Here is a 26,388-nt window from a genome sequence, read left to right as displayed (position 1 = left end):
ATCTTAAAATAATTTTCTTTCTTCCACTTTTAAAAATATTTAGCAGTTTTCTGTAGATATTATAGACATACGTTTTCATGTGGTTCATGTATATCCTCATTCACATGGTAGATAATAAATTTTTCTTGAGTAAATATTGTGCTTCATCTTGGTATAATCTGAAACATTACGGTCTCATCTTATTGGTAATAGAAATTTAAAATTTCTTTTGCATAATGTAGACATTTTTCTAGACTCATACAATATTTTATGAAATGTTTATTTTCATCTATTCAACAAATATTAATATTTATTCGTCACTTACTAAAAGTAGGTTTGTTGCTGACAACAATGAATGAGGCCCATAGCATCTACCTTCATGCAGTTTACTAATCTATTACTTTTATAAATGTGTTAAATATTTCTCTAATAATGATATTAACCACCATTTACTATATGCCTGGTAATGTGTTAAGCATTTTTGAGCATATTTTCTCATCTGATCCAATAATACAGTGTATAGATGGTATTAAACACCAAATGATGAAAGATGAGAAACTTGTTGTGTCACATCACTCTAATGAGGGACAAATCCAGAACACAGACCCAGGCTTGTCTAATTTTAGATACCTTCTAGGTCTTCTAGTTGCCTTGAACCTTTGACATAATTTGGTGCCTCACACTGAAATAAATCTGTAGTAGTAAAATTTATTAGCATGAAAGCACTAATGTCTTAGGAGTCTATTTCTCTGTCCCCACCTTTCTCAGGAGGAAACTCTACACAAGTCAACCAGCAGCAGCAGTGTGTCTCCCTCCTTCCTTGAAGATCCCTTAGTAGAGGCTGTGTCCACGAGGAAGAGTGAGTATTTGTGGTACAAAGAGCTAGCGTCAGATTTTTTCAAAAACACACTGGACCGAGAATAGGGAGTTCCAAAGTGCTTTGTGATCATTTAGCGTAGAAAACTAACCCTGGAATTTTCCCTCATCAGGAGCAGAAATATTGCTATATTTCTAAAGTGACATGATAAGGTAGGGCTGAACTGATAACTGGGCCTCAGGTTCTTATAACAGATCATTCACCTTCAGGTTTACAGATAATAGTTGTAGATTCCAGAATAAGTCAACTGTCTGTATTTTTTAGATTAATTTACCTCCTTGTATGAATTTAAGCTGGGAGCCCTAAATAATTACACTTGTTTTCATTCCCAGGCCCACACACATATACACATATCCATACCCACATACATGTATGGATAGTAAAAATGCCTTTATAACTCTTCGTAGGTTCTGAACACAGAATCTAAAGTTAAGTGATTTCTAGATGCTTTTTTTTTTAAAAATTATTTATTTATTTATTAGATTGAGAGAGAGAAGAGAGAGCGTGAGTGGGAGAAGGGGCAGAGGGAAGGAAATCTTAAGCAGACTCTGCACCAAGTGTGGAGCCTGATGCAGGGCTAGATCCCATCACCCCAAGATCACAACCTATCTGAAATCAAGAGTTGGATACCCAACCAAATGAGCCATCCAGGCACCACATTTCTAAATGTTTTTAATTATCTTTTTGTGTATAAAATCATTATAAAAGATTTAAGAAATTACAACATTAAGTGAGAGGATTCTGGGAAGACGGTGGAATAAGGAGCACCAGGAATCTGTCTCCCACCTGGACAACAGTTGTACTGGCAGAATTTGTCTGATGTAAGTCCTTTGGAACTCTGAGTTTGTTGAAGGCTTGCAACTTCCAGAGGAAGATTTAGGTGGAAAATTGTGGTTAATTTCAGTCACTTTTAGCTCTTAGCACAATGGGAGCTACTCATGCCCCACGCCAGCCACATGGCAGGTAGCAGCGTACTGTTCCTGAAACAGCTTGCACATAGCTTCCAGGAGCTAGGGTGGGCAAAAAGGACCCTGGCCTCCAAATATTGGGAATCTGTCCTCTGCTACATCGAAATCCAAAGGTGTAGACCAAAATGCAGTGATTATTGCTGCTTTGTCCCAAGCTCCCTGCATGCTAAAGTGACTTTCAGGGGACCTAAAGGGCTAGCCTCCTTACCCACCTCCTTCATTCTTAGCTTTTTTCCTTTGGGGAGCCAGACATTAAACTAAGATATTCCAAAACTACATATACAGAGAATTATAAAGTGACAGTGCATGCCCAGGAAATGGCTCATAAAAGACCTGACAAGATCTTAAGTTTACATCTCAGGCTGATTGTCAGCACAGAGACAGCCTATAGCAATCAAGAAAACAATAAACAAAAACCCTAACAAAAAGCAGACCCTGGGAAAGAAAGGGACAGAATCTGATTCCCAGAGTTACCACATTATTAGATTCAAATGTCCAATATTCAACAACAACAACAACAAATCACAAGTCATACAGAAAACAGGAAGGTATGGCCCATTCAGAGTAAAGAAAGAAATCACCAGAAACTGTCCCAGAAAAAGAAGGGGATATACCAAAGACTTTTAAAAAACTGCTTTACAGTGGCTCAAAAAACTAAAAGAAGATATGGAGAAGGCCAAGAATATAATATGTGAGCAAAAATGGAAAGATAAATAAAGAGCTGGAAAACCTAAAGTGAAACAAACAAAAAATTCTGGAGCCAAAAATGCCAATAACTTAAATGAAAAATTCACTAGAAGATTCAATGGCAGATTTGAACAGGCAGAAGAAAGAATCAGCAAACTTGGAGATAGGACAAAGGACGGTGTCAAGTCTGAGGAGCAGAAAGAAAAAAGACTGAAGAAAAGCAAACAGAGACTGAGAGACTTGTGGGGCACTGTCAAGTGGACCAAGATATGCACTAGAGGAGTCCCCAAATGAGATGAGAGAAAGAAAGGGGCAGAAGGAATAATTGCAGAAATAATGGCTGAGACTCCCCAAATTTGAGGAATTACATGAATATAAACATTCAGGCAGCCCAGCTAAAATGAAAGAGACCCACACCAAGACATACTGTAATTGAACTTTCAAAAGCCAAAAACAGATAGAAAGACAAGAGAGAAATGAGTCACTACATACAAGAGATTCTCTAAGATCTTCAGTATATTTCTCATCAGAAACTTTGGTGGCCAGAAGATAGTGGGCCAATATAGCTTCCCACCCCACTCTCTGAAAGTTTCCTTTATACCACTTCACTTTTTATGAAGGACCAACACTAATACCTGTTTTAGCTAACTGAAAGAAATCCAAAGAAGATTTTTCATTTTTATAAAATGCTTCAATTGTTTTTTTAGTTTATACACTTTCAGCTTACAAAAGGTTTCACCGGAATGCTCTACTTTCAGAGAGTGGGGGAGATCTGTATATACAGAGTGCTTAAAAAAAAAAAAAAAAAGTCAACCAACAGTCTTATATCCAGCAAAGCCATTGTTCGAAGTGAGGAGAAATGAAGACATTCGCAGATAAACAAAAGCCAAGGGAGTTCATAACCACTAGATGCTTCCCAGTGGAAAATGCTCAGAAGTCCTCCAGGGGAAATGGAAGGACACTAGCCAATAATTCAAAGCCATAGGAGAAATAAAAGATCTCAGTAAAATACATGGGCAATTATAAAAGCTAATAGTATTTTCCATAGTTTGGCGACTGTGGCCATTGCTGCTATAAACATTGGGGTACAGATGGCCCTTCTTTTCACGACATCTGTTTATAGCAGCAATGGCCACAGTCGCCAAACTATGGAAAGAACCAAGATGCCCTTCAACGGATGAATGGATAAGGAAGATGTGGTCCATATACACTATGGAGTATTATGCCTCCATCAGAAAGGATGAATACCCAACTTTTGTAGCAACATGGACGGGACTGGAAGAGATTATGCTGAGTGAAATAAGTCAAGCAGAGAGAGTCAATTATCATATGGTTTCACTTATTTGTGGAGCATAACAAATAGCATGGAGGACAAGGGGCGTTAGAGAGGAGTAGGGAATTTGGGTAAATTGGAAGGGGAGGTGAACCATGAGAGACTATGGACTCTGAAAAACAATCTGAGGGGTTTGAAGTGGCGGGGGGGTGGGAGGTTGGGGTACCAGGTGGTGGGTATTATAGAGGGCACGGCTTGCATGGAGCACTGGGTGTGGTGAAAAAATAATGAATAATGTTTTTCTGAAAATAAATAAATTGAAAAAAAAAGTAAAAAAAAAAAAAGCTAATAGTATTTTAACAATGGTTTTTAACTGCACTTTTTGTTTGCTACATAATTTGAGAGACTAAGGCACCTGAAAGAATTATTAGCCTATATTTTGGGAAAGACAGTGCAGTGCATAAAAATGTAATTTTGTTATATCCAAAAAGGATGGATACAGAGCTTTAGAAGAGCAGAGTTTTTGTGTATTATTGAAATTAAGCTGCTAGGAGTCCAAATCAGAGTGTTATAATTTTAGGATGTTAAATGTAGTCTCTATGGTAACCACCAAGAAAATAGTTACAGAATATATACAAAAGGAAAATGGGAAAGCAATTTAAACATTTCACTATTAAAAAAATCAATTTAACATGAAAGACAAGAATGAAGGAAAAGAGGGACAAAAGCTCTAAGTCGTGTGGGAAACAAATAGCACAGTGACAAAAATCCCTCCTGATCAGTAATTACTGTAAATGTAAGTTAATTGAACTCTGTAATCAAAAGCTGGAGATTGGCAGAATGGATAAAAACACATGCTCCAGCTATATGCTGGCTAGAAAAGACTCCCTTGAGATTCAAAAAAACACAGAGATTCAAAAAAACACAGAAAGATATTCCATGCAAATAGTAACCAAAAGAAAGCTGGGGAAACTATACTGACATCAGACAAAATAGACTTTAAATTTAAAAAAAAAAAGTTAGACAGAGAAGGACACTGTATTAATAAAAGGTTCAATACAGTAAGAAGATAGAACAATTATTAACATTTTTGCACCTATTGACAGGCTGTCAAAATATATATATAAAGCAAAACTGACAGAAATGAAGGAGAAATAGACAGTTCTGCAGTAATAGTCAGAGACTTCAGAACCCCTCTCACAATAATGGTGAGAACAACCAGGCAGAGGATAAGGAAATCGAGGACCTGGATACCATGATAAACCAACTAGATCTGACAGACACACAGAACACATTCCCCAACAACAGAATATACATTCTTCTCCAGGGCACATGGCACATTTTCAAGGATAGACCATATGTTAAACTATAAGTTCAGTCTCATTAGTTTTTTTTAAGATTTTATTTATTTATTTGACAGAGACATAGCAAGAGAGGAAGCACAAGCAGTGGGAGAGAGAGAGGGAGAAGCAGGCTTCCTGCTGAGCAGAGAGCCCAATGCAGAGCTCAATCCCAGGACCCTGGGATCATTACCTGAGCCGAAGGCAGATACTTAATGACTGAGTTACCCAGGCACCCCCGCAATAGATTTTAAAGAACAGGTATCATACAAAGTATCTTCTCTGGCCACAGTGGGACAAAGTTAGAAATCAGTAACAAAAGGAAAACTGAAAAATTCACAGAATTGTGGAAATTAACACTTTTTAAAAATCAGTGGATCAAAGAAGAAATCACTAGAGAGATTAGAAAGTATTTAGAAATGAATGAAAATGAAAACACAACATACCAAAACTATAGGGCACAGTGATAACAGTGCCAAGGTGAAATTTACTGCTGTAAATACTTACATTAAAAACAAGAAATTTCAATGATTAGTTGCACAGTGAATGTTCTGGTTTTAAGAAGAAGGGAAGGAATGAATGAACAAACAAACCAACAATCTAACTTTACAACATAAGGAACTAGAAAAAGAAGAACAAACTAAACACAAAGCTAGCAGAAGAAAGGAAATAATAAAGACAAAGGCAGAGATAAAATATAGAGAATAGAGAAACAGTGGAGAAAGATCAAAGAAACCAAAAATTGGTCCTTCAGAAATATCAACATAATTGACAAACCCTTAGCTACGTAGACGAAGGAAAAAAAAAGACTGAAATTACTAAAATCAGAACTGAAGGGGGGACAAATTCTATAGAAATAAAAAGAGAATATATCATGAATGGTTACCATCAAATTGGATAGCCTTGACAAAATGGACAAATTGCTAGAAATGCCAAGCCTAGCAAGACTAAATCAGAAAGAAAGAGAAAATCTGACTAGACCAATAACTAGTATGGATATTGAATTAGTAAGCATAAGCCCTCCCTACAAAGAAAAGGCCTCTCATGCCTCACTGGTGAATTCTTCCAAACATTTAAAAAAAAAAATTACTGTCAATCTTTCTCAAACATTTCCCAGAAAATGAAGAGGAGGGAGTACTTCCTAACCCACTTTATGAGAACAGCATTACCCTGATGCTAAAGCCAAACAAAAGCTACAAGGACAGAAAACTGCAAACCAATACTGGTTTTTTTGGAAGATCTTTAACAAAATACTAGCAAACAGAATTCAGCAATGTATTAAAAGGATTATATACCCTGACCAAGTAGGATTTATTCCTGACTACAAGGATGGTCCAACATATAAAAATTAATTAGTGTGATATGCCATATCAACAGAGTGAAGAAAAACAACCATAGATTATTTCAATTGATGCTGAAAAAGCATTTGACAAAATTGAACACCCTTTCATAATAAAAAACTTCACTAACTAGGAAGAACTTCACAATAGAAGGAAACTACCTCAACATAATAAAAGCCATATATGAAAAGCCCACCTCAAACATCATACCCAGTGTTGAAAAACTGAAAGAATTTCCTCTAAGAAACAGAAACAAGGCAAGGATCCCTGCTTTCATCACTTCTGTTCAGCATAGTACTGGAAACACCAGTAAGAGCAATTTGACAACAAAAAGAAATAAAGGGCAGCCAGAATAGAAAAAAAAGAAGTAAAATTATCTCATTATAGATGTTATGATCTTATGTGTAAGGAAACCCTAAAAGATTCCCAAAAAAACTATTAGAATAAATGAATTCAGTAAAGTAGCAAAATATAAAATCACACAAAAATCAGTTGTATTTCTGTACACAGACAATAAATAATCTGAAAAGGAAATTACAAAAGCAATTCCATTTATAATTGTGTCAAAAAGGATAAAATAGTTAGGAATTAACCAAGGAAGTGAAAGACTTGCTCACTAAAAACTACAAAACATTGCTGAAAAAAATTAAAGAAGACTTAAGTAAAGGGAAATACAACCTTTAGATGTATTTATGATATTAGATATAATGATATTCTAATGATATTAGAAGCCTTAATATCATTAAAATGTTTACACAGCCCAACATGATCTACAGATTCGGTGCAATCCTTATTAAAATGCCAATGACATTTATGCAGAAATAGAAGACAATCCATTCTTTTTTTTTTTTTTTTAAGATTTTATTTATTTATTTGAGAGAGCACCGGCAGTGGTAAGGGACAGAGAGAGAGGGAGAAGCAGACTCCCTGCTGAGCAGGGATTCTGACATAGGGCTCCATCGCAGGACTCCAGGATTACAACCTGCGCCAAAGGCAGATGCTTAACCCACTGAGCCACCCAGGTGCTCCAGAAGACAACCCATTCTAAAATTCACATGGAATCTCAGGGGACCCAAATAGCCAAAACAATCTTGAAAAAGAACTGGAGTATTCGTGCTTCCTGATTTCAAAACTTATTACAAACTACAGTAATCAAAATACTCTGGCATTAGCATAATGACAAGGATATAAATCAATGGAATAGAATAGAGAGCTCAGAATAAACCCTCACCTATATGGTCAAAAGATTTTTGACAAGTATGCCAAGACCATTCAATGAGTAGTCTTTAAAGAAATGGTGCTGGGAAAACAGGGTATCCACATGCAGAAGAAGGAAATTAGGGGCACCTGTATGGCTCAGTCAGTTAAGCATCTGCCTTCAGCTTGGATGATGATCTCGGGGTCCTAGGAGGGAGCCCCGATTTGAACTTTCTGCTCACTGGGGAGTCTGCTTCTCCTTCTCCCTCTCCACTGTTCATGCTCTCTCTCTCTCAAATAAATTTAAAAAAAAAAAAAAACTTAAAAAAATTTTAAACACTTTGAAGATTTAAAAAAAAAAAAAAAAATGAATGGACGCCTGGTTGGCTCGGTCAGTTTACCATCTGCCTTTGGCTCAGGTCATGAACCCAGGGTCCTGGACTCGAGTCCCACATCAGGCTCCCTGCTCAGCGGGAAGCCTGCTTCTCTGTCTCTCTCTTTCTTTCTCTATCAAATAAATAAATAAAACCTTAAAAAAAAAAAAAAAGAATGAAGTTGAACCCTTACCCTAACATCAAATACAAAAATTAACTCAAAATGGATTAAGGACCAAAATGTAAGATGTAAAATAATAAAACTCTTAGAAGAAAAGATAGGACAAAAGCTCCATGAGATTAGATTTGGCATTGTTTATTAGATAGGACAGTAATGGCACAGATTTTTGAAAATGGACAGGTTGGAATTTATGAAGATAAAAACTTTTGTACACTAAAAGATACCATCAAGAGAATGATAAGGCAACCCTCAGAAGATGAGAAAATATTTACAAATCATATATCTAATAAAGGATTAATTTTCAGAGAATATGTAGAGAAAGTCCTGAAACCCAACAACAGAAAAGACAACCTAATTAAAAAATGAGCAAAGGACTCAGATGGTCATTTCTCCAAAGAAGATATACAAGTGATCAACAAACACATGAAAATGTTCTCAGCATCACTCATCATTAGGGAAATGCAAATCAAAACTCGAGTGAGATACTACCTCCTATCCACTAAAGTGGTTACCATCAAAATAAACAAAAACCAGAAGATAACAAGTGTTGACAAGAACGTGGACAAATTGGAACCCTGTGCACTGTTGGAAATGTGAAATGGTACAGGTGCTGTGGAAACAGTATGGTGACTCCTCAAAAATTTAAAAATAGAATTACGTATGATCCAGCAATTCTACTTCTGATTATATAAGCAAAGAGATAGACATCCATGTTCATAGCATCAGTATTCACAATCACTAAAACACGGAAGCAACCCAAGTGTCCCATCAGTGCATGGATGGCTAAGCAAAATGTGGAATAGCCACACAATAGAATATTACTCAGCCTTAGAAATGGGAAATCCTGCAGTTGCTACACCGACGAACCTTTAGGACTTTTTGCTAAGGGAAGAAAGCAATTACAAAAAAGGCAAATACTGTATGATTCCATTTATATGGGATTCTTAGAGTAGTCAAAATCAGAGAGAAAGAAAATAAAACGATAGTTGCCAGGTCTGTAGGTAGAGGAGAATGGGAAGTTATTGTAATGGTTACAGAATTTCAGTTTTACAAGATGAAGAGATATGGCGATAGAAGATGGTAATGGTTGCACAATGATGGAAATATTTAATACCACTGAACTGTACAGTTAAAATTAAGACACTAGGGGTGCCCATGTGGCTCAGTCGGTTAAGCGTCAGGCTGTTGGTTTTGGCTCAGGTCAGGATATCATAGGGTTGTGAGGTTGAGCCCCGTGTGGGGCTAACACTCAGTGGGGAACCTGCTTGCAGATTCTGTCTGTCTGTCCCTCCCCCTGCTCATGTGCTTGCTTGCTCAAATAAGTAAGTCTATCTTTTAAAAAAAAAATTTGACAGGGGCACCTGGATGGCTCAGTCAGTTAAGAGTCTGCCTTTGGCTCAGGTCATGATCCCAGGGTCCTGGAATCCAGCCCCCGTGTTGGGCTCCCTGCTGATCTTCTCCTTCTCCCTTTCCCCCTTGCTTGTTCTCTCTCTCCATCTCTGTCAAATAAATAAATAAAATCTTAAAAAATATAAAGACACTAAGTATATTTTATGTATGTTTTACAGCAATGGAAAAAAGAAACTTTTCCTGGAGGAAAACCTTTATATATTAAGATATTCTTAGAACATTGACTTGATTTCTTATACACATGGAGTTTTTAGTGATTAAAATTCTTTAACTGGTTATCTTGATTTACTTAATAAGATTATATCAAGAACATAGTAAGAGCTGATCTTGATTATCACCTGTAATTGGTATTTGGCCAGGCTAATTAAATATTACAGAGATTCAGTTAAATCACATAATGGATTTTTGTATCTTTCTTGATTGTGGAAATTGTTTCATTTTTATTTAGTGATTTCTCTTGGGGGGACAGTCCAAATAGATGGATCACTTTTAACTTTGTGTTGACTTTCACTTTCTTCACTCACAACACTGCAGCAGGCTTACTTTGCAAAGACAGTAGGAGGAAGCACTAAAAAAACTTGGTTAGAACATAATTTATTTCTAATGTTCTCCTTATGTTTTCACAATGTGAATCCAGAACCATTCAAACACTAAAACATTCTGCTTTTAAACCCTATCCCAAAATATCACTAGGCAGAAGAGAGCAGTGTTAGAGTATGAACATCAAAACTGGAATTTACTTTTCAAAATTTAAATAGAGATCGATTTAAATCTAAGGACAAAATGTCTTGATAATCATCAAAAAGGAAAAGTTTTTATTTTTTATAGTTCATCTTTTAAAAAGGAGAATATATAATGACTACAGTTGAAAATTTTGGCATGACATGGGAGACTTTTTGGACACACAGAATTCATATTTTTACTTCTTTTACATGCCTGAGACTCGATAATTGCAAAATCCTGTGGTATATAACTTGAGGGCATTTACATGTACAAAGCTGAGACTATAATTGTGTTTTTATGTATGAATTTGGATGAATGTTAAAAATATGAACTATTTTTCCTCTTTTCCTCACTACGTCTGTAGGAAAGTTTATCTTGCAGAGATTTTTGTATAGCATTCCTCATAGTATCCCCATAAGGACCTCCAATCTTAACCCTCTAATGAAATAAACATTTCATCTTTGAATGCGGTGTTTGTCACAAGTGACAAAGGGTTTTCTGTTAGGAATTCAAAATCTAAGATTTTTATTTTGTAGGAAAGTTCATTTCAGTTTGGTTCATTTCATTTCATTTCTTTAGAGCCTCCAAAATTCTTGCCCATATCATCAACACCCCAGCCAGAGAGACGGCAGCCACCCCAGAGACGACATTCTATTGAAAAGGAAACACCCACTAATGTAAGACAGTTTCTGCCACCGTCCAAGCAGAGCTCCCGATCTCTTGTAAGTAACTGAAAGGCTTCATAGTGACTTAAGGATCAGTGAGAGGCCTCTTACCATTAGCTCTTGATGATTAGGAGGAAAAATAAACTTCCAAACGTTAAAATGAACTTCAAACAGCTTTATTTGTTTTTAATATCTAAAGAAAACCAACTCTAACATCACCTAAATGAAATTTGACCATTCTTTGTTCATTTTAAAGTACTTTTTTTTTCCAGAATACTTACCAGTGGTTGAAAATATGTATTATTATTAAAGAAATGCTTTCTTCTTTTTAAGGGAATTAGTATGCTTAAAAATTGTTAAAACTCATCAAAAGGTTGTTTTATGGAGGCAGCAATATGAGGGGAGAATTTTGATCCATTAGAAACCATTGTACATTGTTTTCAAGTATGTTTAATGATCTTGGAGCCAAAGCTGCTGTTTGCCCTGGATGACAGTTTTGCTGTTTTCCCAAGACTTCACGTTCATCTAGTGGCTTTGATTCCCAGGACAGTAGGCCCCTGCCAAGAAGGAGTAACAGACCCTCTAACCAAAGGCGGTCTGCAAAGATTCTTTTGTAGTCCCACTTGACTTCACAAATATTTGCCAGGGAGATGAAGACTTCAATCAGTCATTTTTCCAGCAACCTAATATCTAATATCTGTTTTCTCAGGTATTCATGAATAAAAAGCACTGGAATATGCTTACTCCATTTTTTTCAGCCATATTTTTAAGCTATCTTGAATTATCAAGGGTTCAAATAAAGCAATAACAGATGTCCCTCCCTCAAAGTAGAGGAAGGTGGTATGGTTACTGGAAAGGTACCAAGTTCAGACAGAGCTTTATAATGTTGAAATTTAATCAGTCATCTCTGTTATGAAACAGTTCAACTAAAGAACTAGTGATTATATGTCAATTCCTGACCCAGTTCCTCTAATTCCCAAATAATCACTGAAACATTGATTAAATATAGCCTCGCCGGTGGTTTACCGATAGGAAAAGAGAACTCTAACCAGACAGGCTCAAACTTCAGAATCTAAAGACTTGTGTTAATGTGAGCAACTTTTTGCTTTAGCAAAATGTAGTTATTGTCACAGCTTAAGTCTGTTTGAGGTCACAAGTCCAATAATCAGGTGATTCTTCTCTTCACCCAGCTTTTCTCTTAGAAGCCACTGCATCATTTAGCTATGCACCAGGCCCTGTGATCACATGACACCACTGTTAATGTTAAATTTAAAAATTATCAATGTAGAGGAACTGTCAGGTCAATTAGAAGAAATTTCAGCTATTAGGAGAAGTTTTGAATAGAAGAGAAAAAATACCAAAGAGGTAATCGAGGAAAGACCATCCGCCCACATCAAGGGCCCAGAAGTGTTTTCCTGACAAAGGGGAACTCTTGGTATGTGCTAGGTCAGGCTGTGAGTTACTTTTTGTGGAGAAGAGCAGATAAAACCAATCTGTGGTCACAGCTAAGAGTCTCAGTGGAAGGCAGTGGGAAAGCACTTCTGTTCATTGGCTGGCGTCCAGGTTCCACATGGAACCACAGCTCCCTCCAAGGGTCCAGGGCACCAGCGGAGACAAAGTCACTTCCAGGTCAGAGTAGTGATCCTTCTTGCTAGTAGCTTGTCTTGGGAAATCCATAAAGTCACACTCAACTTGCGGCAGTGCCCTCTAGCTTGGTAAGTATCATTTTTAAAAAGTATGACAATTTAAAACTGTAGCTCTTTTTAAGAAAACAAGGCATCATTTTGTATTTATAACCCCTCCACTGAAAATTGCAGAAATGTCTTCACTGGTCCTCGTTTTTATTTTTCTTGTGTCTCCCTCTCTTTCCCTAGGATGTTTGAAACCTAATTTTTTTCATAATTTGGTCAAATGATTGAGGATGATTGTCCATCTAAGTGAAAGGCAACTTTCAGCGCCTTCCTCTGGGAAGCTGGGGAGCAAGTGCTGCCTGGAGCCCGCCCCCCACACCCGCTCTCACAGCCAAGTTAGAAATACCTTAAGCTCTGCTGTGTGAACTCCAAGAGTCTCTAGGAATGATTTCCTGGTGCGATTACTGACTTACACGTACGGGAGCAGACGTGGTGTGGTCACACACATGAATCCACCGCTAAAGTCCTCGGTGGTGTTTTTGTTTTGTTTTGTTTTTCTTTCATGCTCTGTAACCACTATTTGTAGGTCACTCACGTTCAGCATTATTTTCTCCTTTTCTTTTCCCCCTACCATTTTCTTTTTCCCTTATCTATTGTTCAGGTTCCTAGGATAACCAGTGTTTGGCCAAGGACGCCTTGCCGACCACTTTTTTCTACCATACAAACAGCTTCTCTGCTCAGCTCTCATCCTTTTGAAGCAGCCATGTTTGGGGTAGCAGGGGCTATGTATTATCTATGTGAGAGAGCTTTTACCAGCAGGTGGAAATCCTCAAAGGTTGGCCTCTTTCTGCTGGTTCTGGGAATTATTTTACTCTCTCTATCTCTTTGACAGTGATACCGCAACTACCACACTCTGAACAATTAACAGCTTAGATGGGCACTTCGCTTCTGATCGTTGATTCCAGTCTTTTGTAGGATGCATAGATGACACCATGATCTCAGTTGAAAGGAAAATGACCTTGAAAGGACAACAAACTCAAAATGCAGCATCAGATTAGAGGGACCTGTGAGTGACCCAGTTGTACAGCAGGAGGAATGCCAGCTCCTCTCCATGTACGGGGGACACTCCCCGAGAACCTGCAGGGTGCTCTCCTCCCCAGGCCCTCCCACCATCAGAACAGTGTTTGCTCCCTCACCCAGCTGACACAACAGCCTTCTTCCAGGCCACAGAGCCGTGGGGACTCCCCCACCCCTGGAACCATGTCATTCCCCATTTCCTGCACACTCCACCATGAGCTCCAAAATGCTGTGCCCCCAAAGCCTGTGCCAGCCCTGGGCTCAGAATCTCTCTGTTCCGCATCTTTCATAGAGCTGTGTGGTGTGGGTCAGGTGTCATGTGGTTTTTATGACAACCCACTTCGCCATAGAAATTTTAAGTTTTCCTTTTATTGATGTGGTTATTTTAAATATGTAAATTTAGACATTTCATTATTTTTTAGATTTTCATACAGAATATATTTTTTAAAGGAAATATAGTATCGGCCAAACCCCAGTGAAATAAGCTTTCGTACTATGCCGCTATGCTGAAAGCTTCCCCTGCCCCCAGAGGAGCACCGGCTGCCCACTAGACTAGCCTTTGCAGCTGCTCTCCTGTTCCGCCTCCTATGGGATCCTGGTTCTCCTAGGTCCTTTATTTACTAAATCTATCCTTGACAAATGAAACAGCAGCTGGTTTCTTTGTTATTCTTTATTACCCATCTTGGTTTGGAAAAGAGATTCTGAATGTAAAGGAAATACATCAGATTCTTTTCTCTTATTGTCACAAAACAGAAGAATAGATCTCTGTTCTTTTTCCCACTTTAGATCTGGCCCTTTGGGCAGTACGTGGTCAGTTAAAATTCAGGGATGGCATTTTAACTCCTGCCACTGTTACTGCTATTACTGAAGATCTGCTGGCATTTTCATTTTTATTATCAGTCCTCCCCAAACAAAGATGTAAGGCTATACTGTTACTCCAGGCAAAGAGTTCACTTTGAGTTTTAAAGTTGAATTTGACATGAGAAGAATAATTAAACTTAATAGGTGCTATTTTAATTTAAATCTGCCTTGGTTTTATTAAAAACTCCAGAAAATATTGGTGGTATTGGATAATTTTCAAGTATCTGCTACTTACAAAGTTTTTGCTCATTAAAAATACTATATAAAATGGGCATATTCCCATTCTCTCTGTGGTTCAGTTACCAGAGTCTACATTGTGCTCTGTAATTTCTATGCTCCCTTATTCTGACCCTTCTGAATGGTAAAAGTAACCAGAATATTGAACAAAAACTCATGATTTTAGTGACATATGTCCAAAGTAAGTTCTAAAGGCTCATCTTTTCCTATAGTATATTTCAATCTTGATTAAAACACTTTCAGATTTAGCGTCCCTTTCCTAAATTTAGGAATGAGATTGAAGCACAGGGAAGTAAGGGGATTTTAGAGGCCGTATCTGGCTATAACAGAGTTCAGGGTGTGCGGGAGAGTGACCAAGCCCAGTGCAGAGCTCTCGCTCACTGTTAAAGCCCTGTGCGCCCCTCACATTCTGGATCATTAGTGTCCCAGCAAGATCTTTTAAGGCTAAGGCTTAATTTGGCTTTGGGGATGTTGAATTAGTATTTTTTCTCAATTGAAAAAAGTAATGAAAACTAATTCTAGTAACTATTTATTACTTTCTTTCATGTTGCATTAAAGTTTTGTTGTCCTTGGGAAAGCACCAGAATTAAAACATTAGCATTTGACCCAATGGGAATTTTTTTACTCAACAGTAACCCGCTTGAAAGTTTAAAAAAGAGCAAAAACACACACAAATACAATTTCTTATTGTGTCCTGCGAAGTACTGGATTTGCATATGGTTCAAAGCAGGAAGTTGAAAGTATGCTTGACTAAGTCCCTTTGTGACTTAAGACTGAGAAGAGGGAAGTAGAACCCGTCAGTCTATGGTGTGTGCTAGGAGATCCCTGCAAATAAAAAGGACTCCCGGAAGTGTTTAGTAAAGCTAATTGGCACTATGTGCCATCTTCCCACCTGCACGGTACCAAATCTCAGGGAGTGAGGATCTGGCTGGTGGCTGGAATCATACATTAGATTGTTCCAGCTCAGCAGTTTTGTCACAGTTAGTTGTCAGAAAATGCACCACAGTCACACTCATTGCTAATGAATTTAAAAAAAAAAAAAAAGTAGGAAAGCTGCTTGTAAAATATGTTAAAAGCTGAGAAAAGCCATCATCCAGACGTGTGCAACCAGGATGCTTACCTCATGCACAATTCTAGTGGCCTAACCTTCACACAGACAGTGCATTGTTCCCACTTGACACTAGGCTACTTTCTAAGGGGGGAGCAAAACAGAGTAGATACGGGACAAGCCCATTTAATCCTGTGATCTTTGAAAGCTTTTCCCATTGAAAGAGAAAATTATGTGATGGTGATTTTTTTTTTAAAAAGGTTTTAGACATCTTAGAGCAAATGATATAATCTTCCTGAACAGACAGACTACCTTCCCACCCTCCAGATACTAAGCTTTTCCTCTTAAAAAATTTAATTGCAGGATTTTTTCCAAAACATTTTTAAGCAAATTTAACCTTCTTTAAGTCAGCCTGAACAGAGATGATTTTGTATTGATTGTTAGTAAGAAACAGTTCTCCAAACTACTTTTCTTAGTAAATGCTAATGTTTATCAAGTTTGCAACCTAGATTTGTTTCTGTTTTTTTCTGATTGAAAGACAGAACTGAATGTTAAAACTCCATAAACTGACTGCATTCATAGTCATGTGCTTTCCCATTTGGCTTGTTTGATTCCAGAATGCCTGTGAGCAATGCTATTGTGTGTGTGTGGGAGTGAATTATAATGTGTTTGTACTGAGAACATTTTCAGTGTCCCTACACCACAATGGCCCCTGTGAAGCCTGGCAGGGTGAGAATGCACAAGACCGTTCTGTCTTTCTATTAGATCCACCAATCAAGCGCAGAGCCGGATGGGGAGCAGATGGGGGTGAGGCTCTTTTATTCAGTGGGATCAGTTACATCAACATCTTCCTCGGCTGTTTTTAGGGAAACCATTAACATAAGACAGCCAGCATAAATATTTATTGTGAAATTCTTAAGATTTTCTCCACGTCTTTCCAGTGCTGACTGCGTATTCAGCGGTTGTTTCAAAGTAATAAGAGACATCCAGAGAACTGTGGGGCAGCCTTAGAGGTTGTTCCAGTAGCTCCGTGTTCCAGTTCCACTCATACTACTAGGATTTTTCACGATGTGCTGATGTAACTTGCCACTAAATAATGCTTCTCAGTATAAATTACTAACCACCTTCTTTTGGCTATTCTGGGTACCACAAACCAGTTTTCTAAATAGTACCACTGTTGTAGACTCGCTGTTTACCTATGAGCATATAGTATACAGCACGAGAAGTAATGTCTGCATCATCATAAGCGAAAACTCACGTCAATTTGGTTTAGAACAAGAAAATTTTCTTCAAGATTTCAATGCATAGATGCATAGCTCTGCTTAATGGGATAGAAACTTTGAGACAAAATATGCACCCAAATGTGAGGAACTTTCTTTTCCTGGAAATTTCAGTAGGCTCTGACGTTTGACATGGTCCTCAGAAGCTTTCTGCCATCCGTTGTCTTAGTGTAATTAAAAATTAATGTGGTCCCCAGAGTGAGCCAGCTCTATTCCAGTGTTCATTGGGAAACCTCTTTTCTTCTCTGAAGCTACTAACCAGTTGTCTGATCTAAAGGGAAATTGTGCAATGCCAGAGAAGGGGGTGGGGTGGGAGTTTCTTATTCATGTGGAATTTTGAATTTCAGGAGGAATTCTGCTATCCAGTGGAATGCCTAGCTCTCACTGTGGAGGAAGTAATGCATATTCGTCAGGTCCTGGTGAAGGCAGAGCTGGAAAAGTACCAACAGTACAAAGATGTCTACACCGCCCTGAAAAAAGGAAAGGTAGAGCTATTTCAAGTTGGTTGATAAGCAGGGTTAGAAGAATGGTCTAGTCTCCTGTGGGAGTGGTCTGCTGGCAGCCAGATGGTATAGGACTTATAGGGGATTTTAGGAGGTAAGAGGCTTATTCTCTAATACACAGTTCCTGTTCTGCCTTGCTTACAAAAAGGAGTATTTTTGTTTCTCCCTGAGAAATCGAAAACTGTATAAGATTTAAAACAACCATAATAAATAATGGCATGCCTTCATAAAACCATGTCCACATTTTTAAGTCTTGTAAAGAAACTATATCTGAGAAAGAGACTATCTCAGAACCTTCTTCAGATTGATTCCATGATGGTGAACCTTGGAGAGCTATGGCGTATTACTACCTTTCAAAAGGAGAATTAGGAGTAAATACAGAGCCAAACTATAATTATCACAGAGCCAGACTTGAAAACAGGGTTTCTGAATTCCCATTTTCCTTCCTTCTGCTAAACTTCCCCATTATATAAATGTAAAGTGTATTTAGATGTGTAAATTAGGAATTTAACTATTGGCAATGCTTTTCTCTCCCTTTAAATTTGTACTTTTTAGCTCTGCTTTTGTTGCCGAACCAGGAGATTTTCCTTCTTCACCTGGTCTTATACCTGTCAGTTCTGTAAGAGGTAAGGTTTTTTTTTTGTAATTGATAACCATAGTCAAAGAAATAGCGGTTGCATTCGTAGTTGAATCATTTTCCTACACAGAAACAGTATTAGAGATTACCCAACCCATTATCAGATTGTGCTGTGCTTGGGGGTTAATAATACTGATTTTTTCAAAAGAGTAGAGCAAACAGTTATTTGGAATTAAACCTGGAAAATGCTTCTCTGCATATATTTCTTTTACATAACTAAGATCACTCTAGTAAACATATGTCCAGTTGGAACAGAAAAAAAGAAGTGATTGTCATGTGATCCCTGGCTAGACAAGTAAGAAAATCCCAGACAGATGTAAGTTGATCCTTTTACAGGAAACAGTGTAAGAGTTAAGGTTTACAGATTGTCTTCTTGATGATCCACAGTTGTATCAATTTGTTACATTCTGGTAGAAAAATCAGAGGGTTTTGGCAGTTTATCATAAAAATTCACAACCATGCAGCCATTGGCTTCTCTGACTTTGCAGTCGCATCATGCTGAGTAACATTTCTGATTTTGTATACAGGCCGGTGTGTTCCCAGTGTTGCAAAAAGGTAAGCTAAACTTGGTGAAATCACAACTTGTGTTAATTTTCAGGAGTCTCCCTCTTTAACCGTACTGCTCATTCTCGGTTTTGTTTGGGGTGATAGATGCGGCTGCCCTCCAAACCATACTCCACTCTTCCCATCTTTTCATTGGGACCTTCTGCCTTGCAAAGAGGGGAAAGTTGCATGAAGCCAGAAAAGCCCACCCCTGGCCACCATCGGCCACTCCGGAGCATTGCCAGGTGAGGAGGGGGCCTGGGACCTCAGAGCATCTCTGTAAAAGAAGAATGCTCCTTTTGAGGACTGCTGACGAGGTAGGGTTCAGACTCAGGGTGGTTTGGGGTGTCTGGGTAGCTGTTTTAATATAGTTTTGACTTGGACACAGGTCTCCAAAACTTCCTAAAGGTAACTTGACAAGGGAACAAAGCTAGCTGGTTGAAGCATACTTGAATGTCATCATTACTTTTCTACTTCAGAAATAATTACTTTGGGTGTCCTTTAAAAGTCATTTTAAAAACTGACCTTGTTTTCAGTGGAGTCAAAAACTTGCATATAACACTCTCATCTTTCTTCTTTAGTGTTGAAAGCAAATCTGTTTAGTTCTAGCATTCCAGTGGTCTGGCATCACTTTGGCTTATCTTCCTATTGTCGGTATGGCAGAAATAAAGCTTTATGCCAAAAGCTTTTGGCAATTTAAAAAAAAAAAAAAAGTTGCCTGAATATCAGTCCCTCTGCATTTAATGCAGAGTAAGGGTCCTGTGGGTCCTTAAGGGAGGGCAGAAGGAGGTCAGGCCAGCTTGACTTACGCACTTACAGGGCCAAAACGATCAGGGTTTTACATACCAGCTGCCGCCAGGGTCAGGGAGGTGCCGGGGACTGGTGCTGGGTGCTGGGTGCTGGGTGCTGGGCACCAGGCAGTGCTACTGCTGGCCGCTGCCGCCGCTGTGTAGCCCCACTGGTGACTTGCACCTCCTCTACTCCGAGACTCTGCCTTGCCGCTCCGGGATAGCCCCCGACTCATCACCTGTGGGCTCAAGGCTGTGGGGTACCTTGTTCCTTTCTATACCTACTCTAAACTCACATTCCTGTTTGGTTTCACTAAAGTAGTCCACGAGTAGAGGATTCCTAGTTATTTCAAAAAATCACCCAAAACATTTATTACAATGTTGACCTGGATAACTTCAGCTCCCTAGGATCCAAATAATTAATAAACCAAATACAGTTGTTGGAAAGGGACAGGTATATCTGATAAATGCAAAAATGCTGAGGAAGCTGCTCCAAAGAGAACTTTTCAGGACTGAGACCAGTTGACTTCAGTTTACTCTAGTCTGCCCTCCTGTCTACAGTTGACTCGTGTTCACCAACTCTGACGTGGGATCTCTGGAGAAAGAACTTGAAGTCCTTCTGAATTATCGATAGGACGTTAGCAACTTGTACTTTGTTTTGCTTTGTTTGTTTAAGTCCACTATATAGTATTCAGGTGAATAATTAGGCTTTTTTTCCAAAAATTCTGGAAGGGATACTGAGTTTTCAGTATTATTATTTCTTTTTTTTTTCCCAATATGACTATTTCTTAATAAAACATGTTTCCTTGTTTCTTTTTTTTTTTTAATATTTTGAATTTTATTTCTAATTAGAAATTCTTCCTTTGGAAGAGCATGAGGTGACTCGCCCATTCCATAATGTTTTGGGAACAGATTTACTTTTTCTGCACGTATTTTCTCAGTATTGCAGTAGAACTGTAAGTGACAATACTGGATACTCTAAAGGTTGTTTTTTTTTGCAGGTTCTCCTCAAAATCTAAGTCTGTGGACAAATCCGATGAAGAGCTACAGTTTCCCAAAGAGCTGATGGAGGACTGGAGTACTATGGAGGTGTGTGTAGACTGCAAAAAGTTTATTTCGGAAATCATCAGTTCCAGCCGGCGCAGCCTGGTGTTGGCCAACAAAAGAGCCCGATTAAAAAGGAAAACACAGTCTTTCTACATGTCCTCACCGGGCACTTCGGAGTACTGCCCTTCAGAGAGGACTATCAATGAAATCTGAGCCTGTGCCTTTCAGTTGCTTTGTGTTCCAAGTTGGTACCAGCGCAGGAGAACACTGAGCTAGACTGTCTCTCCTTGCCGTGGTCTTAGTTCATAGGCTTGAATTTGCATTAGATCAGGTTTTTGCTGCCTCACGTTGTTCCACAGACTGAATGCTGTGTTCCTATCGATTGACGATACGTGACAGGTCAGCCAATCGCTCGTTTGCACCGAGAGAGAACAATAACTTGAAACTTGCTTCCGTGTGTGCGCGCAGATCTGGAGGCCAGAGACTTTTTCCTTAGTTCAGTTCCTTACTGTTCCTCAGATCATTTCCCGACTAAGGCAAAAAGCTTCTCCTAGGAGAAATCAGCCTCACAAAGGTGTCGATGTTCGCACAGTTCTACGCAGTAAGTCATATTGGCACTTCCGCCCGACAGCGTTCCTGCCTAACGCACACAGTGGCCGGGCCCTGCCACATACTGGGTACCTGGAGTCGCCGGGCCAGGCTGTGTGTCATCTCACCGCACAAAACCTGGAAGGATTTGCTCCTGCTATCGAACTGATTTTAAATTATTGTTGCTCTGAGCTAAAGACTACAGGAGGGACTTCATGCCTGCATTCTAGTGCAAAACATCTGGATAAGCTGTACACCCCAGTGGGGAACCATTTCCTCTGAGCTGCTGTGTTCGCCCCAGTGCAATGGATGGGTGTCCCCTGAGTGGGTGACAGGTTTTCGTTCCCTATCTTGAATGGATTATGGTTCCTTGTAGTTTTGTAACAGAGGTCTAAGAATTAAAGTTCTGTGGGAGTTTCAGGACAAAGGAAGGCTAGAAGTTTGTCGAGAAGTTGCGTGTATTTTGGTTAACTCTGAGAAGGATCGTGACAGCATAGGGTGCCAGCCGTTGCCACACTGCGGGGAACAGGCTGGAGCTCATCAGTTTTCAGCTACATTTTTCATAACTTTATAGTCTTAGCCATCACAACTAAATTAAGTCACAATTTGGTACCTAAGGTCTCCAACTGAAATTTATTTATTTTTATAAATGAATTTTAAGGGAAAAAATTGTCTAGTTCTTTTAAAATTACAAGAAAATTAACCTGCTGATAGACTTTTTGGATGCTTTTTTGCACAAGTTTTCCTTGTAAACGACTGGAGGGAGTAGGGCGGGTTTTGATGGAGGTAGGTTGGAGGGTAGCACTCACTGTACACATGAACTATCTCAGCTTGTTTGTCTCATGCTAGGAGCTGTACTTTATTATTTTAGTAAGCTTAGAAACTACCAACCAGTCAAATTGCCATTGGCATTTGGGAAATCAATTAATGCACATGCACAAGAATTTCCTAAAAGCTATAGGACCCATCTGTAGTCAGCACTGCAACAGCACCATTGAATAAAAGGCATGGCAGTCACATTTCACTCCACATCAAAGTATAGTAACATTTCTACATTAGATTAACAGTAATACCTCAAAACTTCTCTGGTAGTAGTTTTTAATGGGTTGAAATTTACAATTTAGTAAATGGCTTAAAATTACTTATACTTATGAAATAAACTTTACCAATTGACTAAAATAATGCATGTTAACAGTTCGTCTGTATTTGCATGTCAAAATGGGCCACCAGAGAACCCTTCTTGAATTTGCACATGTTTAAATTATTTTAAAGACTCTTGTATACAAGATTTAAACAGTATATGGGGTGAATCTCATTTATAAAATTTTCCAAGGGACTTTTTGGACTCTGTACCCCAGATGCTTTGGTGGAAGCCACACACCCTTTGAGGGCCCCAGGTTTAGGCCTCGAAATGACTACCAGGAAAGGGAATGGTGTTTGTGTAGGTATATAGACATGACCCATGACAGAAGGCTTTTTAAAATAACGACTAGTGTACCACTGTTACAAAACATAAGAAACTAAGCCCCTAAAATGAGAGTTTCATTCACATTGATAAGACAGATACCTAGCTCATCTCAGTCTTTGGCTTCAGTCCTTCAGGTTTCGATGCTGTCTAGGCTGATTAGGGCATTTTGATCACTCTTACCAGAGCATTAGACTGTGAATCCTTGAGCAGCATTAACGAGGTTTGTCAAGTGGGTGATAAGGTCTATGTGAGATAGTCCACAGTGTAAGAAGAAGACACGTGACATACTTCAAAGCATAGAAATCGAATTAGCCTCACTTTTTATTGCCAAAAATATTTCTTACAGTTTCTCCCATAGCCATGACATGTGCCCAACACCTCAACTACGTTAGGTAATTCCCAGAGAGTAATTCACTAGCAGCTTTTGGAGCATGGTTTTACCCTTGTTAACCTTTGTCTCTCACCCTGGGCCTGTCTTCCTCTTCTTAACTAGTAAAATAACATACCTTCGCAGTATTCCTTTTTTTTTTTTTTTTCCTGGTTTCTGACTATTCAGCATTTACACCTGATCCAACAACAACACATTGGGTAGCTGGTCAGAAGGAGACGTGTCTGAGAGCTCGCAGGCACACCTGAGCAGCCCTTGGCATGCCCTCCAGCACTTGCTCCGTTCCTCCCAGACTTCACGAGCTTGCCCCACTGGGAGATCAGTCCTTCCCCACGGCTTAACTTTCTACCAGTGTCAGAGTAGATAAGAATGCTTGTAAATACTGTAATATATTTATTAATATTTGAAAGGCATTCATTCAGTGGACAATGGGAATTAACTCTCCCAGGACAAGTGAAAATGAAATAATTGATATGTACGTTGACTTAACAGTCTTACTAGATTTCAAGTCTTAAGCCTTTCAGATTAAACCAGAAGGTTGTTAAGTAGGAGTTTTTAAAATGATGTTACATTTGAAGAGATGATGTGATTAGCACCGTGAACTCGTACCATGAATTTTTTAAGGCTTTTATTTTTCTAACTGTATTAATAAATATAACATTGGATTTTAGGGGTCACATAAGAGACATGAAAGTTTTCAAATTATGTTGCTATTTGCTAAAGCAAAATGGCAGAAAATTTTGTTCATGCCAGACTGTTGGAAGAGCCATGGAGAAATGTGTGCACTGACTGGACTTTGACCTGGCTTCCTGTGTGTGTGAGACTCAAAGTATTGCTGGCATTCGGGGTGACATGACGGTACTAAACGTTTTCCATTCAAGTCTTTTATTTTAAAATTTAGGGAAAAATAAAATGGCTTTCCATCATAACTTCTGTGTTGAGTTCCTATTGTAAAATGGTGATGTCTTTTTGGGAACTAGCGGTCAGAAACCATCTAGGTTAGGAAGGCAAGATACTTGCATCTCAGAAGTTACGATCGGGTTAAGATCGACAATCTGACAAGGACCACACTAGAAAAATTTTTAGAAGGAGCGCCTGGGTGGTTCAGTCAGTTAAGTATCTGACTTTTGGTTTCGGCTCAGGTCATGATCTCAGGGTCGTAGGATCGAGCCCCACATCAGGCTCTCTGCTCAGTGAGGAGTCTGCTGGAGATTCCCTCCCTCCCTTTCCCTTTGCCCCTCCCCCAGCTTGTGCACACTCTCTCTCTCTCACTCTCTCTAAAATAATAAATTTTGAAAAAAGGTAAAGAAAAACTTTCATTAATAACAGAAAAAAGGAAAAAATTTTTAAAAAACTGAGCCACTACCGTAATTCTACTATGCTACCAAGAAGCCGTAACTTCCTCTTTTACCCTCCACAGTGTAGGAAATTAAGATTCCACAAATAGTGTGTAATGTTTTGTCATATATGAGAAGTCACATGTGCAGTGACAAATTATGTGCAGAAAAATAAAGCTTTTATGTATTTTTCCTAAACAGTATTCCTGAAGGGATATATTCCTAGAATGTCCCATATGAAAATTTCCTATCATAGCACGTAAATTGCTTGAGGAGAAAATTAGAAAGGTTAGGCCCCAGTGAGCTTAGGGAAGTTCTTATGTTTCTGTTAACTAAATAGAATCATTTAAGATATTTACGTATCACAAACATTAGCCGATACTGAGTTTAATACTCATTTATACAAGCTACCCCCTTATTTGTCAGGCATATTTGAGGATCTCTTTCCACTGAAGCTGCTCTGTGAGGTATATAAACAAGCCATTTGTGTGTGTGTCCCAACGCATGGCCCAGTGTTCGCTGACTGGCTGAGCCAAGTCCAAGTCCTTGCCTTGGGCCTCCTGGACTCCAGAGATAGAGAAAACTTGGATACCACCAAGAGGAAAGCTTTGGGTAACCTTTCTAACTGTATGTCTTTGTCCTCCCCAGCTTCAGTGCAGGAGGGTAGTTGTGAGTCATCGTAGTCCAGCATTTCCTAAAGAGAACTGTTTCTAGAAAAGGGCTTGATTGCACATATGATGTGTTTAGAGACTCCAGTTCTTGTCTCTGTGCAGAATGTGCAGATACACACACACACACACACAGATTCTTTATAATGTTCATACAGTGTATGCTCCTCCCATATTAGCCAAAGGCCCAAGTCTAAAAATCTCCTTTTATCACCCAAAAAGTTGAGGAGCTAAGAACCTATTTAATATAAAACTCTGCCTACACTAATTAAATGTTCAGGTGCAATTACCTGGCAGACTGAATTTGCACTATTTTTTCTGGTGCATTCCATTAAAATGTATATGATGCATAATTGATGTATTTAGAATAGATCTTACTATGCAAAAGATTCTGCGGCTCTCTGCTGCAGCAAAACCCGAGCCACTTCGGCATCACTGAAGCAGTGGAAATAAAAGAGCTTCAGAACTGACAAGACAAGGTCCTTGAAAAGTGGGGCATCAAAAGTTCCTTTATGGGACGCCTGAGTGGCTCAGTGGGTTAAGCCGCTGCCTTCAGCTCAGGTCATGATCCCGGGGTTCTGGGATCGAGTCCCACATCGGGCTCCTTGCTAGGCGGGGAGCCTGCTTCTCCCTCTGCCTCTGCCTGCCTCTCTGTCTGCCTGTGCTCACTCGCTCTCTCTCCCTCTGTCTCTGACAAATAGATAAATAAAATCTTTAGTTTTTTTTTTTAAAGATTTTATTTATTTTTTTGACAGAGAGATCACAAGCAGGCTGAGAGTCAGGCAGAGAGAGAGAGAGAGAAGCAGGCTCCCGCCAAGCAAAGAGCCTGATGCGGGGCTCGATCCCAGGACACTGAGATCATGACCTGAGCCGAAGGCAGAGGCTTAATCCACTGAGCCACCCAGGCGCCCCGATAAATAAAATCTTAAAAAAAAAAAAAAGTTCCTTTATATCCTGCAGATTTAGAACTGAAGAAGCCTCGGAGGTTTAGACTCATGCCATGTTCAGTGTGTACTGTGAACAGTGTACAACTCATTGCTCAGATTTCTTTTGCTGCCTAGACCACAGGGCCTGACCCTGTGGGTCCTGCACTAGGAACGCTCTCACAGGCTGCACTAATGAATCCAACTATGGATTGCAAAAAAGGTGGGGGGGGGCTCCTGAGTGTGGCTGGCAAGGGGGGACAACCTTGAGCGAGCTTGCTCACTTAAAGTTTGCCCTCCTGTGTATTCTTTGCTTTCGTATTCCCTTGTGACTGAGGCACCATTCCGTC

General features: G+C 39.1%; 1 protein-coding gene across 4 annotated transcripts in view; it reads left to right on the top strand.

Moving 5' to 3' along the window:
* The window catches only part of SPIRE1 (spire type actin nucleation factor 1), a 187,163-nt gene extending 163,124 nt beyond the window's left edge, over positions 1–24,039 (top strand). For 2 of the 4 annotated variants that reach the window (XM_044243648.1, XM_044243649.1), the window contains 8 exons: positions 748–838; positions 10,929–11,071; positions 13,307–13,480; positions 17,496–17,633; positions 18,207–18,277; positions 18,816–18,843; positions 18,940–19,076; positions 20,621–24,039. In XM_044243648.1, coding sequence (XP_044099583.1) covers positions 748–838; positions 10,929–11,071; positions 13,307–13,480; positions 17,496–17,633; positions 18,207–18,277; positions 18,816–18,843; positions 18,940–19,076; positions 20,621–20,879 — 1,041 coding nt within the window. In that variant the 3' untranslated portion in view covers positions 20,880–24,039. The remainder of the gene's footprint in view (positions 1–747; positions 839–10,928; positions 11,072–13,306; positions 13,481–17,495; positions 17,634–18,206; positions 18,278–18,815; positions 18,844–18,939; positions 19,077–20,620) is intronic. The other 2 variants (XM_044243650.1, XM_044243651.1) reach the window with 1 other exon arrangement.
* Positions 24,040–26,388: the final 2,349 nt, after the last annotated feature.

Source organism: Neovison vison, chromosome 3, assembly GCF_020171115.1.
Source record: "Neovison vison isolate M4711 chromosome 3, ASM_NN_V1, whole genome shotgun sequence".
Classification (NCBI taxonomy): Eukaryota; Metazoa; Chordata; class Mammalia; order Carnivora; family Mustelidae; genus Neogale; species Neogale vison.
The sequence above is the reverse complement of the archived record's forward strand: the minus strand, read 5'-3'. Positions and strand labels throughout refer to the sequence as shown.